This window comes from Callionymus lyra, chromosome 6 (assembly GCF_982586985.1).
Source record: "Callionymus lyra chromosome 6, fCalLyr1.hap1.1, whole genome shotgun sequence".
Classification (NCBI taxonomy): domain Eukaryota; kingdom Metazoa; phylum Chordata; class Actinopteri; order Syngnathiformes; family Callionymidae; genus Callionymus; species Callionymus lyra.
In genome coordinates this window covers 35,263,531-35,279,766 of record NC_141823.1, presented here as the reverse complement: position 1 = coordinate 35,279,766, position 16,236 = coordinate 35,263,531, and the positions used below count along the sequence as shown (strand labels likewise).

The 16,236-nt window shown below is 41.7% G+C and overlaps 1 protein-coding gene across 1 annotated transcript in view; it reads left to right on the top strand.

Annotated features, from left to right (window-relative positions):
* The window catches only part of LOC148078931 (CUB and sushi domain-containing protein 1-like), a 462,769-nt gene that overhangs the window by 252,064 nt on the left and 194,469 nt on the right, over window positions 1-16,236 (top strand). The window contains exons 4-5 of the mRNA XM_087792967.1: window positions 8,009-8,203; window positions 9,477-9,684. Of these exons, the coding sequence (XP_087649093.1) occupies window positions 8,009-8,203; window positions 9,477-9,684 (403 nt within the window). The remainder of the gene's footprint in view (window positions 1-8,008; window positions 8,204-9,476; window positions 9,685-16,236) is intronic.

Below are 16,236 nucleotides of genomic sequence, written 5' to 3'. Positions count from 1 at the left end.
GCTTGGAGCATGACACATCAAAAACGTGGGAGCTCAGCAGGAGGTGAGTGGCCTTCACTCTGTCATGGCTGCTGCTGGAGTTTGCCAGGAATTCCATTAGTGTTTGTTCTTGCAGAGTTAGTATCTGCTATGTGTGAGTGAAGCTGTTAATGTCTTTACACAACAGGAGCACTAGTCGCGTAAGTGAGTCTATTTAGCTTCAGATTTTTTGGCATCTAGTGTTCCAGGAGCAATATTTCTAGACCAAGAACCATAGTTTAGATAAGTTTTTGTTTAGGGTTTAGGTGTTAATAGTTAATGGAGTGATCTGGACCTTTGTATTTGAGCACCATCACTTAAAATAAATTACATTGACCTGCACAAATGTTAAGAAGGGCTTGTTGCAACATTTATTAACTGGTATAACGGTTTAAATCATATTGTGGCAGATAATCAGCATTCGCTATTTGGCAGGGATGCATCATGGGATGTTGGAGTTTTGTGTGCACCAGTAGTATGTTACGTTGGATAATGATTGCCTTTCATCAAATTCCTTTGTTGGGTTAAAACTGCTGTTCAAATAAAGTCACCTGCCTATGAAAGTGTGGAGAAACACAATAAGCTTTTTGTGTTGACTACAGCTCACTCCAACTTACTTTAAAGACAGTTTGGACACTGTCATTCCATTTTTCTGTGTTGAGTTGACCTTAACTCCAAACTTACAATCCTTCCCTGAGGCCAAACTTGCAAATCCTCGAAGAGTCTTGAAGAGTCTGATGGCATGGGGGAGGAGTGATCTCCTCAGTCTTTCAGCGGAGCATGACATTGACAGCAGTCTGTCACTGAACCTGCTCCTCTGTCGGTCTATGGTGCTGTGAAGGGGATGGTGTGGATTGTCTATGATGGAGCCTGTTGACAGGAGCCTGTTGAGGGTGCGTCGCTCAGCTATGGGTGTCAGACTGTCCAGTTCTGTGCCTACAACAGAGCCTGCCTTCCTTATTAGTTTGTCCAGGCGTGAAGCATCCTTCTTCTTTAGACTGCCCCCCCAGCACACCACTGAGTACAGGAGGGCACTTGCTACCACAGACTGGTAGAAGGTCTGTAGCAGCTTCCTGCAGACGTTGAAGGATGTCAGCCTTCTAAGGAAGTACAAGCGACTCTGTCCTTTCTTGCACAGAGCATCTGTGTTGGTGGTCCAGTCCAGCCTGTCATCCAGCTGTACTCCCAGGTATTTGTAGGTGTGCACCACCTCCACACAGTCCCCCTTGATGAGAACTGGTTCTGGGTGCACCCTGGATCTCCGGAAATCCACAACCATCTCCCTGGTCTTGGTGGTGTTTAGTAGCAGATGATTGTTGTCACACCATTTGACAAAGTCCTGGATGAGCTCCCTGTACTCGTCCTCCTTTCCGCTCTTGATACAGCCAACAATGGCTGTGTCGTCCGCAAATCTCTGCACATGGCAGAGCTCTGAGTTGTGCTGAAAGTCAGACGTGTACAGGGAAAACAAGACAGGAGAGAGCACAGTTCCCTGTGGCGCCCCCGTGTTGCTGACCACCATGTCAGACCTGCATTCCCCCAGGAATGGTCGGCCGGTCAGGTAGTCGCTTATCCATGCAACTAGGTGTGAATCCACTCCCATCCCCAACAGCTTGTCCCTCAGGAGCAGAGGCTGGATGGTGTTGAAGGCACTGGAGGAGTCCAAAAATGTAATTCGCACAGCACCGTTGCCTCTGTCCAGGTGAGAGAGAGATCGGTGTTGCAGGAAGATGATGGCATCTTCCACTCCCACCTTTTCCGGGTATGCAAACTGTAGGGGGTCAAGGGCGTGGCAGGTCTGTGGCCTGAGGTGATGAAGCACCAGTCGTTCCATGGTCTTCATCACGTGCGACGTCAGGGCCACAGGTCTGAAGTCGTTCATCTCTCCAGGATGGGGTTTCTTTGGGACTGGGATGATGCACGATGTCTTCCACTGCTGGGGAACCTTCCCCAGTCCCAGGCTCAGGTTGAAGATGTGCTGAAGGGGGTGACCCAGTTCCCGCGCGCAGGCCTTCAGTAGTCGATACGACACTCCAGCTGGACCTGCAGCTTTGTTAGGGCGCAGCCTCCTCAGCTCTCCATGGACCTGAGCTGCTGTGATCGTGGGTGGTGTGGTGGGGGGTTGGGAGTTGTCCTCATCTGAGTTTGTGGAGGCTTGTGTGAGTTGGGGGCTGAGGTGAGGGGTGAGGTCATCTGCATTCATAGTTGTGAGTGGGATGGGGTGATCAAACCTGTTCAAGAACTGGTTTAACTGGTTTGCCCTTCCCACATCGCTCTCCATGGGGGGTTTCCTCTTGGAGTTGGAGCCAGTGATTGTTTTCATGCCCTCCCACACCTCCCTCATGTTGTTTTCCTGCATCTTTTGTTCAATCTTCTTTCTGTACTGCTCTTTGGCCTCTCTGAGCTGGACTCGGGGTTCCTTCGGTATCCGCTTGAGCTCCTGGGTGTCGCCATCCTTGAAGGCCCTCTTTTTCTGGTTCAGAAGGCCCTTGATGTTGCTTGTAATCCAGGGCTTGTTGTTAGCAAAGCAGCGTACAGTTCTTACTGGAACAACAACGTCCATACAGAAGTTGATATACTCAGTTGTGCAGTCAACAACCTCCTCAATGTTCTCATCGTGGGATCCATGCAAAGCATCCCAGTCAGTGGTCTCAAAGCAGTCCTGTAGGGCCAGTTCAGCCTCAGGAGACCACTTCCTGAATGTGCGTGTGACTGTAGGCAGCCTCCTCACTCTTTGGATATAGTGAGGTTTTAACAGGACCAGATTGTGATCAGCTTTTCCCAGTGCAGGCAGGGGGGAGGCTTTGTATGCATCCTTCACGTTTGCATACATCAGATCTAAAGTCCTATTCCCCCTGGTGTTACAGACCACATACTGGTGAAAAGCAGTCAGTGTTTTGTCCAGAGTGACATGATTAAAGTCCCCAGAGATTAACACAAGAGCCTCTTGATGCTGTGTTTGTAGTTCAGCCACAGCGCTGTGGATGACGTCACACGCAGCCTCCACATCAGCCCGCGGAGGAATGTAAACAATGACAACAATGGCGTGGCTGAACTCCCTGGGCAGGTAATACGGTCTTAAACACACCGCCAGGAGTTCAACGTCCCTGCAGCAGGTGGAGATTTTAATCCTCACATGTCCAGGGTTATACCATCGTTTGTTTACATACAGCGCGAGTCCACCTCCTTTATGCTTTCCACAGGCTCTTGTGTCTCTGTCCACTCTGACTGCGCTGAACTCCGGTAGCTCCACGTTAGCATCTGGGATGCTATCCATTAGCCACGTTTCAGTTATGCACAGTAAACTGCACTCCCTGTAGATCTTGATGTTCTTCGTCAGCGCAGCCAGTTCGTCGATCTTGTTTGGTAGTGAGTTCACATTCCCCATGATCATAGAAGGTACCGGAGGCTTGAATATCCACTTCTTCGCTAGACGCTTAGCTTTAAGCTTAGCTCCGCTCTGCAGCCTCGGTACGGTTTATTCACGTCCACAGGTAAACACGGAGCCACACCGATGCGGGACTTTGCTCTCAGAGTGTGCAAAAAGTTGCTTGAATACACAAGTCTCGGCGTAAAACAATCCGTATCCATGGGATATACTAATAATAGTTTCAGTAGAAACCGAGAAAAATTCCTTCCAGGTAGAATAAGGAAAATAACAGTGAAACACACGGAGCTACTAGAAAGGAATATGAAATGATGTACCACTGTTACAGATGACTATCTCTGAATTAGTCTTTAGCCACTTCTTAATTGTTGGAAGTAACTTTTTAGTTCCCAGAACTCTTTACGAAACTATTTAAACTATTTTATGCTATTTTTTTTAATATTTTTTTTTAATCAATTTAGGTTTGACAGACAGAAGAAGGAAGCTGCAAAAGTAAACTTCAAATTATATAATTTGGGTCTGATCCAGGTTTAATCTATTTTAAACCAGCTAGACCAGCGGTCGGCAACCTTTTCTACTAAAAAAGCCATTTGCCAGGAGACCAGACCAGGGTCCACATGCATCCATGTCAGTTGGTCCTGGAGCAGAGTGGGCTGGATGGTGTTAAAGGCACTAGAAAAGTCCAGGAACAGGATCCTCACTGAACCGCTTCCTTTATCCATGTGGGAGTAGGTCCGATGTAAGAGGTGAAGGATGGCATCTTCTAAACCCACCGCGGGCCGGTAGGCAAACTGCAGGGGGTCTTGTGCGTGCTGGACTTGTGGCCTGTGATGTGTGAGGACCAGCCGCTCCAGTGTCTTCATCAGCTGTGGAGTCAGTGCCACAGGTCTGTAATCGTTCAGCTCGCTCGGCCGGATCCTTTTTAGGACTGGAAAGATACAGGACCTCTTTCACAGGGTTGGTACTTCCCAACTTCCCCAGTTGTAGACTCAGGTTGAAGACATGCTGGAGCGGCTCAACTAGTTCAGTAGTGCAGGTCTTAAGCAGCCGAGCACCTTGTCAGGACCAGCAGCCTTCCATGGACAAATCTTCCGAAGTACATCACGTACCTGGAGTGAGGTGATGCTGAGAAGCGGTTCTGTGGAGCTGAGGGGGGCAGAGGAAGGTTCTGAGGCGGGCTGCTGTGAGGGTGAAGTGGCCTGCTCAAACCTGTTGAAAAAGTTGTTACTACATCCCAGACCTCTCTTATTTGTTCCCCATTCAGCTTCTCCTCCAACCTCCTCCTGTAGTTGTCCTTCGCCTCCCTCAAGCTTCGCTTCACCTCTTGCTGTGCTGACCTCATGGCGTCTCTGTCCCTGCTCCTGGAAGTCACTTTCTTCCTGTCAATGACAACATTGACCTCCTATGTTACCCACATTTTATTATTAGGGTAACAGCGGTCTTACAGTCTTAGCAGGGGCAACAACATCTGAGCAGAAATTCAAATAATCTGTATACATTGTGTCTGACCCTCAATGTCCTCACCATGAGACTTCAGCAACACATCCTAGTCTGTGGTGTCAAAGCAGTCTATGAAAGCGTCCTCCACAGCTGGTGTCCACTTCCTGATTGTCTTAGTGGTCACAGTCTGTCTCTGCACCAGAGGAGTGTACTGTGGACTAGGTCATGATCGGACCTTCCAAGTGGAGGAAGAGGTTTGGCTCTGTACGCATCCTTCAAGTTGGTATAAAGAAGATCAATTTTACTGTTATTCCTGGTGGCACAACCAACCGACTGGTGTAAAGTAGGCAGTGTAGAGTCCAGGTTGGCATGGTTAAAATACCCAGAGATGTCCTGCATTGTGTATGGGTTGATGATGCTTCAGTCTCCACAATTTTTAAAGACCCTCTGCTCTAAACAGCTATTTTAATAGAATATGTTGATCAAAATGTTGTAAACCTGTAATTTCGATGTCATGTTTCCAAACAATACAAAGTTTAAGTCATTTTGACATGCAGTGGACATTCATCGTCACAAGCGTTTGAAACAGAAGTTTGATTTAATCTGGCTACTCCAATCTGGCTCAAAGTCATGACTCTTGCCAACCAAAACAAATCTGCTGCTCAACTGGTCTTCACCTTGTCATATCTCAAATCATCATTCTAATAGTAGTTAAAACTGAGGTGTCTGCATTCTACACTAATTAAAAGCTGCTGTTTTCAGTTTCTTAAACCTTTTCAGAAGCTTAAACGTTTTATTGAGTACAGATGGGACTAAAAACTAAACCCTAGAGTTCCTAGAACCTTTTTGGGTCCTATCGTAGTCTATCTGCGGCTACAGAGCTGCATGCAGCTCTTTCAGCCCTCTCATGCAGCTAACTGAGGTTTTCTAAAATAAGTATTGGTACAATGTGGATATTTAATTTAAATGGTAGAATTTTTCCAGTGATGCATGAAAAAAGATCAGCCCACTCATTCACTTTACCTTTTATTTGATAACAAAAATGTTACTGTAAAAGACGTAACTTCAGTGTCACTGTCGCTGAGGCTTCCACTCACATGCGCTCCCCCCTCTCTCACCTGTCTCAGTCTTAAAGAAACAGTAACACACAACACAGACCATTTGTGTCCGTTTTGACCTTTAGTTTGTTCAAAACGATAATTTTAATTTGATCAGAAATTTAGAAAATGATTGTATAACTGTCTTAAACCAGGGTACAAATGAAACTGTATTAAATTGAATACGTAAACAGCACAGCAAAGCATGTTACAGTCGGATTGTAGACCAGGAAAATCCACCTAGCCCCCCGTTTTGGGTCCTGAGCCAGCAGTTTTCACAATACACTCCTCTGGTGCAGAGACAGACTGTGACCACTAGGACAATCAGGAAGTGGACACAGCTGTGGAGGACGCTTTCATAGACTGATTTGACACCACAGACTACGATGTGTTGCTGAAGTCTCATGGTGAAGTCATTGAGGGTCAGACACGCTGTCTAACGGATTATTTGAATTTCTGCTTAGATTTTGTTGAGCTGAACACCTCAAAGACCAAAGAGCTGGTCTTGGACTTTGGGAGGTCCAGGACAAAGCCACGTCCAGTGTCCATCAAAGGAGACGAGGTGGAGATAGTTTACAACTATAAGTACCTCTGTGTGTGGCTAGACAGCCAACTGGACTGGTCCTGCAACACAGAGCATTTGTAAAAGAAAGTTCAGAGTAGACTGTACTGTCTGAGGAAGTTCCGATCATTTAACATCTGCAGGAAAGTCCTCTGCATGTTCTACCAGTCTGTGGTGGCCAGTGTCCTGTTTTATGCTGTGGTGTGTTGGGGTCGGAATGTGTCCAAGAGGAGTGTGAACAGGTTGGACAGGTTGATCAGGAGGGCTGGCTCTGTGGTTGGCATGAAGCTGGACTCACTGGTAACAGTTGCAGAGAGGAGATCACTTCAAACTACTGTCCATCATGGATGATGACAGTCACCAGTTATCAGTGAGCAGAGAAGCAGATGGAGTGCATGAATGCTTCTTCCCAGACGCAACATTAATGGACTCAGAGACTCATTCATTCCTCGTGCTATTAGGCTGTTTAATTCTGATTTCGGGGGCAGGAGTGAAGTGAAAAGACAATATTCCATGTTAATCTTTGTATTCTTTTTCTTTGTTATTTTTATTTGATCTTTGTTCTTTATCTTTAGATTTAGATTGTGTCATAATGCACTTTCTTTTAATTGAACTTTGTTCTTGTTCTTGTTTTATGAATCTGTCACCTGTGTTGCTGTGTTCTGGAAAAACAATTTATTTATTTATTAATCTAATCTAATCTAATCTAATTTACAGTGATATTTGCAAAAGACTCAGCTAATACCCCAAAAACAAAAAGATGAGCAAATGTGTTCTGTTATCTCCTCCGTGTTCTTTCACACAACGTTGACTGATGCAGTACCTCAGTGAACATCCTGGCTGCTTAACAACGCCTGCTGATCAGACTTGAGACTGCACACAGATATAAGTGTGACGAATGACTTGGCTAAGACACATAAATTCAATCTCTTATTTTGTATTTGTAAAAACAATCCCTCAGCATATTTTTGGTCCGTGCTTTGGTTTGAATGTGGTTGTCTAAACTCAAAACAAAGCAGGGAACATGTCTGAGCATCTAGTAGCATGGTTTGTTTATCTCTTTTTGTCAGACTTCATACAAATAATGAGCCAATTAGAGTAAATTATACTTGTATCAGGCTGCAAAATCACAACTTTCCCCTGACAGTTATTGTATCCTCTGCCTTCTGCATTTGTAACCCTTGTCTAAAATCTTTTGAACCATACACTTTTCATTCCTTGCTTTCATTTAAATCTTCATTCAGTCTTTTTTCTGTGCTTCCTCAGTGACTCTTCTTGAACCCTGCTCTTGTTTTTGTGCTCACATGTAATTAGAACACCCACACCGCATAGAGATGGGCTGCAATCCACAATCTACTCACATATTAACATGCTCCAGTTGTCTTAAAAATGGCACAAACTATAAAGTGTGTGAGTTCATCAGTAGAGTGAATTATCTCCATCCATCCATATTTGACAATGCTATTTTTGTAAACTATTTGATACATGGAACTTTTTTTTCAGTCTTGCCCAGTCACATGTGCGGCACCCCCGGGCTGATTCCAAACGGCGTCATTCATGGTGCCCGCTACAACATGGGAGACAAGATCCGCTACAGCTGTGATTCGGGATTAGTACTGGAGGGACACAGTATCCTGACTTGTATCGTTTCACCTGGAACTGGAGCACAATGGGACTTCCCATCACCATTTTGTAGAGGTAGGTTTTTACCTCTAAGGACTGAAGTTAATACACATTATATACCAGTATTTTGACATGAATCAGGTCCAACAAAATCTTTTCTAGGATTGTCACGAGAACTAGGAAACCAAATGTATGATGCATAAGCTTGTGTACTGATCATCCTTCAATCATCCCAAGATTTAAATATTGCTAACTAGAGAACCCTCAAATCAGTAATACAGATCCAAAAAGATCTTTAAAAAAGTTTCCAAAATCAAAACACGGTCTGTATATAGAGATGTGAAATACACCCTTTATGTAAATTGCAATTTTTTTTTAAAGAAACTTGAGAATGATAGATTCATGTCGATAAGTAGAGATCACAGGGAAGGGCCCGGTTAAGGATTTCTCCCCTACAGTGGATATAAAAACTCTACACACCATTTGAAATGCCTGGTTTTTGTGATGTTAAAAAATTACAGCAAGACTAATAATGTCAAGACTTTTGACACCTTTAGTGTGACCTTTAACCTGAACAATGCAATTGAAAAACAAACTGAAAACTTTAGAGGGTAAAACTGCTCTAGATGTGAAAGACTGAGAGAGAACTATGCACTGTGCATACCCCTCTTCAGATCACCCCACGTACAGTATGTTCGGTGGGATTCACTTCTGAAAAGTTCCTCTTCATCTTCAGCTTTCTAACAAGGGGCCGAAGGTTTTGCTAAATTTCAGGGGTCTTTTTGCAAAATGAAGCCAGGCTTGAATGTTCTCTTTGTAAGATAATGATTATGTCTTGACACCCTACCCCATTGCCCATACATATGAAGAAGATGGGAGATTGTTTTTACATGTACTACACTCTCAGTACCTTCCAACGGCTCCTTCAGTGTCGGCCTCTTGGCAGCCTCCCTGACCAGTTTTCTTCTCGTCTGATCATCAATTTTGAATAGATGTCCTGTTCTTGCTAATGCCACTGTTGTGCCATAATTATGAGCCACACAATACCCATAAAAGTGTGTGCACACTAATGCAACCACATTTTTATTTTTAATTCACCTCCCTGAAAGATTAGACAGGTTATAGGTCACATTAATGGTGGAGAAAGTTGTATTATTTGTAAATCATGTATCTTGATTTAATTTTTTACATTACAAAATCCTGGCATATGAACAGAGGTGTTTTGACTTTCTATTCGGATTATTGTATTTAATTATCAGAAAAGTCAAGCTCAGACTTGATGAAAAGGAGGAACAATTAATCAGTACACAATAAAATGACAACAACTCTATTTTCTCTTACTAAACAGCCGAGGGAGCCTGCGGCGGAACGTTACGAGGCACCTCAGGGTCAATCACCAGTCCTGGATACCCTGCAGAGTACGACAACAACCTGGACTGCACGTGGTCCATACTGGCAGAACCTGGGGACACAATTGCTCTTGTCTTCAATGACTTCCTATTAGAAGACAGATATGACTTCCTTGAAATCAGTGGAACAGATGCGCCGAGCATATGGTAAGAGGCGATAAACTGAAAATAATTCATTTCATTTCATTCCATTGCCAGTAGTTTAATCATTGTCTTTATATCGACATGAGCATGTTTTTGACACAAATCCCTATTCCTGATCAGCAGTAAAATGTCAATTAACAATCCGGTGTTAGAATTCCTGCCAAATGTGCCCAAAATCATAAATAATCAATTTTTTTGTTACATTTCAAATAACATAAAATAGTTTGAACATGTTTTTCACACTAATCTTTTTTGTATAGTAAGTTATTTAGAGGAAACTTGTGTTGATTGTAAAATAGTCTATATTGTGTGTGCATGGGATATAAAGTATTTGTAGAGCAGATTGTGCTCCAAATCATCGCTATGACTATATTTATGAATACATGTGGAATGTTTGTATTTTTGACAAAATATAGTTGAACCCCCTTTGTTATCCAACATATTTGGCAATGAAATGAGATAACTTTCCAAGAACCGAGAACCAACTCTCCCAAGTATGTAAGGCATTGGAGGTGGTAAGAAGGACACAGATACAGGAAATATTTTAAGAGAAATGCTGTTTATTTAAATATGCGTCAGGTCAGGTAAACACTCACATGATGATCATGGAACCAGGACAAAGTAGAATTCAAACACAGTGAAGTGTCCAGCTGCTAAGGTTCCTGTTATAACAAAATGGCCAATCTTTCATAGCATAGATATTCAGCTTCACACTTAATGTTGGTCATGTATAAAACGATTAAAACTTAGTCTGTTTCTGTCGCTCCAACACGACGTCACGTCCGGGTCTTAATACTTTGCTTTATGGAGAGAAAAGGTCAAAATGCAGAATGTACGGGTCGTTTATTCGCCGCTTCAAGTCAAACAAAGATACAAACTTTACGATCGAAAGGACTCGCTCTTTGTCGGCAGCTCTACAGGTCAATAGCTCCGTGAAAGACGGTCCCGCATTAAAGAACATCTTGTTATTTAAGGGAAAGTTTCCTGTCCAGGGGGTCGTCTCTACCGGGGCAGTGGTTCTTTCAAGTTTCTTAAGGCTTTTCTATTTCTATTCTATTCTATTCTATTCTATTCTATTCTATTCTATTCAGTCTCAGGTCACCTGGAGAGTAACTTCCTTGCTACACTGTTGTGTGGGCGGATTCCTTTGTCTTCCAGCCCCCTCTTTTGGGTGTGTTCCGTTTTGCTCTTTTGTTTCATGCCCACAGGTGTGAACTGGGCAGACAGACAGGTCTTCAACTAAATCGCTGATTATCTCTAATTCTGCTAGATAAAATCAGTCTGGAGTGAAATGTTGGTTGTGAATGTGTATTCAAACGTTTAAGCTCTTAGATTAGGCTAGTAATTTATACTTTATATTTTGATTATCTTTTTAGCATGAATTTAACTATGGCGTATACGTATAGTGTATAATAATTTCCAATCTAACATGTATGTATTACAGGAGAGTAAAATTGTCGGTCCATGTGAAAGTTATAAAAAGTTACCGAATAATTCCTCTTCCAGAGAGACATCCGTGTAACTCAGCTTAGCACATGACTTATGCAGATAATGTCCTTGAGCAGAGACTTGCTGGCTGCATTTAAAGAATGTTTTGATCTATATGCAATGTTAGAATTTGAGTTGACCCCAAGTACAGCTGAGCTCATTTCAAGATCTTATCATGACTCAAACTCTATTGTTAGTTATAGTGAAGATGGTAATTTCTCACAAGGGTTTGGACTATTGTTGATCGCAAAGAGCTTAATGGGACAACCGACAAAAATAGATACGGAACTTGCTTACACAACACAAACAGAAGAAGCAAGCAAGAAGGGAAGCTTGTGTCATCAGCTCCTTCTCTTTTTTGAACAATTCGTGAATCCAGATAGTATTCGGGAACACCATCAGAATGGTTTTTCTTCAGTACATTGTACCATAATATTTTAAAAAGTATAATTTAATCTATAAAATCTTGAATACGACAATAATTAGGAACAAGTCACGTAAACCAAATCTTTCAAATGCTGTGTAAGAGGTTCCAAACAAGAGACCTTCCCTTAAGCACTTCATATCAGTTGTTTATCTCTGGAGCAGAAAAATGTACTCTCCCTGGCCTCCTCTAGAAGAATGATAGAGCTCAGTCTATGGAGGATATATATTTTTGTGTCCCCAAGTATTTGCCAGGCATTCATCAGAGGGCATAGGAAGTTTAATGTGACAGCTGAGAAATTAATTCCACATCAAATGATAGATGCATGCACTACAGGGAAGCTAAATTCAACTGCAATTGTAATATAATATGTTTGTATTAGGACATGATAAAGTTCCATTGAGTCATGCCACTGTAATTCTGGGTAGACCGCAGACTTGCTTGAGGACCAAGGTTACACCTTGTTTTTGTGAACATATTTCTTTAAACTCAGTAGTTCACATAAAGGGTTGCTGCATTTACTGCAATTTTCTCCATTGTAAAACTTTAGCGAGAGCTTTTAATATTAAAATATGTTTAATAATGTTGTTGGGGAGGACAGATACAGCTGATTTATTAGAGGCACAGCAGTCCTGATGACTTCTTCAATTCCCACAGGGAAGGTGATAAATTGCTGTTTTCACTCCCTTTTTCCGTGAAACATTGGTTATAACACTACAGACTCCAGGTTTCAAATTTAGAGTTCTGCATCAAATTCTGCTCGTCTATACATCATTGGATTTTACATGTTCCGGATTTGTGTAGCCAAGAGTTTTAATTAAAACATGTTTGCATAAGAGGCAGCACAGTGTAGAGTGCTAGCAGAAAAACAGTTCAAATGTATGGTTTCTTTATGGCTATTCAATTTTTTACACACACCAAATAAATAGAGAGGGTAACCACTATTGAGTTAACGTTCAAGTTTGGGTAGTTCCTGTGGAACTTGATCTATTAAGAATGTCCCCATATCTCTTTCCCAAAGGAGCTGGTATAGGCTCCTTTCTCTGTATTTAAAGTAGATTATTGTGAATTACCAATTTTTTTTTATATTTTTTTATGTACTGGTCAAACAGTAGTGGTAACAGCTTTAAGAAACCATATAAGTCAAAAACAAATCCTTTCAAATCATGTTAAATCTAAATAGAATTACCTAAATAAAAAGGTTATTGCGTGATGATAAACTTAGCTTCTTGGCAGAGTCAATAAGGCCACAGATGTATAGTTGTTGTCAATCTGTAAAATTAATAAAGCTTTTTAATTAAACAACATGTGGTTGTTGCTCAGTTTTTCTCCTGGACAATAGTGACATATAGTTTTTGTAGAGAATCCACCAAGGATTCTGTCATGTGGAAATGGTGCATGTCAACTCTGAATGCTTAAAACTTTTAATTTCACATGATCAACCTTCAATAACTGAAAATATAATGTTGACTTTAATTCAATCCTTGCTCTTGTATTGAGTCCTGGGCATGATGGTGGAGGGATTTGAAATGAAAAGTCTATGAACTAGAGGGAATAATCACACTCCAATATCTGTCATCCTCTTGCTGAGTCACTGGGATTATGGTTGTTTTTCCTGTGAAAGTATATTGCAATTCAGAGTTCAACTTTTCTGTTTGCTGGGACAGCCCTTTCATCATTTACATGTTTTTATTTACGTCTTGATACAGCTTTTTAGCATCAATAAGAAGAATTGTTATTTGTTGTTTTGTGTCTATAGCTAATGAATGTGTTGTGGGGCTGGCAAGGTCAATCTTGCAGCCAATCAAACAGAAATGTCACACAGGAGTTGTTAAAAATAACTCCAGCAGACAATTGTGTACTACAATCAATGCATTTACAGAAAGATCATATTATCAATCATCTTATACATTTACTAATCAGATGGTCAACGTGTCGTACCAATATGATTATTGGACACATAGCAACACTGATTGAGCACCAGCCAAACTTCCATCTTGGAATTATTCCTTTAAAAGTAATTTATTTGAATCTATTGCTTTCATCAAACAAAAACATTTGTTTGTTAGCTTCTTTGTTGTCTGCTATTTAAATAGGAATAAGTCAGATTCAAACCTGACAACCAGCCCTGCCACAGGGATTGGATAAGCAAATGATTGACATCATCACAGGGGAATATTTTCAGGCCATTATGGACATGACTGACACCTGACAGGACAACTGTGAAACCTCCCTGTTTATTGAAAGCTTTTCTATTTGGTAATCTCATGAGCAATTTCCTGTTTCATGTGTCTGCCTGCTCAGTGGCAGATTGAATGCAAGTTTGATTAGCTGTCACGCTCCCACAAACCCTGAAGAACACAGAACCACACATAATGGCACTTGATGGAGACTACTGACTCCTTTAGGAAACAGACACTTTTATTCATGCAGGCTTTTCCCTGATTTTCTGAGACTTCTGTGTTCGTCTTGATGTTGTCTTGACCTTTTAGCATATATTTTATGGACTATTGTTTTGATTGTTTCAGTGCTTCTGGACCCCCTAAAAAATGTTTGTTTTTCTTTAGATAAAACCCTTTCACCATAACCACACCCACACTGCTTTGAGTGGTCGAGCATTGATATTTGTCATTTGTCAACAGTGCTGGAAGTCCTCCAAAGGACTCGTTGTATAAACAAAGTAGGGTGTGATAACAGCTGGTTGAAGGAGGTGTGAAGACCTATTATTGTTTCATAATGGACTTCACTCTTGTAAACCGAGCTATTAAGATAACTTTATAAAGTAATAACTTTGAAATATCGTCATGATGAGCGACCTACCCCTCCAGTGCACGCATGTCTGTGTGACGGAGGGGTGTCCCAAGCCTCCGTTGAATGAAGGACGAGAGGTAAGATGAAGGGCCAGGTTGCTCTTGAAAACGTGGGAGGTCGGAGGCACACTTGAAACGGAGGGGTATGACGCATTTACCCAGAAAAAATGCAACTATTTGCGACCTTGGTGAAGCAAGTGAGCAACAAAGAGCATACATGTGAGTATTTTAGTAAATACAGTTGTCATTTGTTTGTAATATTGCAGAACACAGACATTATATTATACAGAGTCGCCAAGTCACAGGAACTCCATGTCATGGCTGCTTGTGACTGCAGAAGTTAAAAGTCATATAATTGTTGACGTAGTTTAAAGTGCATCAATAAAAGAACCATAAGTAGTAATATATATTATGGCATTAATATATATAAAAGATAAGTTCATTGTAAATGTTCAAAGTTAGGGTAACTATTCTATGCAAGTGTTTTTATTGAAGCACCCACGCAAGAGCACCCACAAATCAACCAAGCAGCCAACCAGGTGAAATGTTTTCACATTTTCATGTTTGCATGATTAGCTGTTTTGCTTTTATTTTAATAAGAATGTTTGTTCTTATGTTTGTTTATGTTTTCTAATTCAATTAAATTAAATTCAATTAAATTTGATTTATAGTGTCTTATCATAACAAAGTTATCTCAAGACACTATACAGTTGAAATAAGACTATAGTTGATTAAGGAAAAATAGATCCCAGCAATTCAACATAGAGCAAGAAGCGAAACACTGTACAGTGAGCTGTACAGTAAGCTATGGCGAGGAAAAACTTCCTTTTAGAAGGCAGAAACCTCGAGCAGAACCAGACTCATTGTTGACGGCCAGCCACTTTGACCGGCTGGGAGGAAGGATGGGGGGGTAGACAGATGGATAAGGAGAGGAGTGAGGGAAATTATAGTGAGAAAAAAAGAGGAGAGTGTAGGAGAGTCCATGGAGGTGCTGGAGAGGACTCCGGATCTGATGACGTGGTGAAGATCCTGGATCAGCAGCGGCTCTGGAGGTGGAGCCCTGGGGCTCCGGGGGAGAAATAAAAAGGTGTGGGTTTAAACTGCACAGGTGATGAATGTAATGCAGAAAAGAAGGATATACAGAGCTTGGTGTCTAAAACTCCTCCAGCATTCTCAGCCTATAGCAGCTAAGATAAACAGTTAGGTTAGTTATAGCAGCTAAAGATAAACAGTTAAGTTAGTTATAGGCTTTATCGAAAAGTAAGGTTTTAAGATTGTTTTTAAACATAGAGAGGGTGTCTGCCCTCCGGACTGAAGCCGGTAGTTGGTTCCACAGCAGAGGGGCTTGAAAACTGAAGGCCCTGGCTCCAAATCTACATTTAGAGATTTGTGGTGTAACTAATAGATCAGAGTTTAAGGATCGTAAGGTCCTAGAGGGTTGGTAAGTTTGGATTAAATCTTTAATGTATGTTGGTGCTAGACCATGTAAGGCTTTATAGGTTAGGAGAAGGATTTTAAATTGTATTCTAAATTCTACAGGAAGCCAATGTAGGGAAGACAGCACAGGGGAAATGTGTTTGCGCCTCTTAGTCTTAGTCAGGACACGAGCTGCAGAGTTCTGAATGAGCTGAAGAGTTCTGAGAGACTTTTTAGAACACCCTAACAGAAGAGAGTTACAATAGTCCAGCCTGGAAGTTACAAAAGCATGGATGAGCTTCTCAGCAGCATCTAAAGGAAGGAAGTGCCTGATTTTTGAAATGTTACGACGGTGGAAGTAAGCACTCCATGAGATTTGTTTTATGTGTGAGTTAAATGATACACCCAGATTTTACA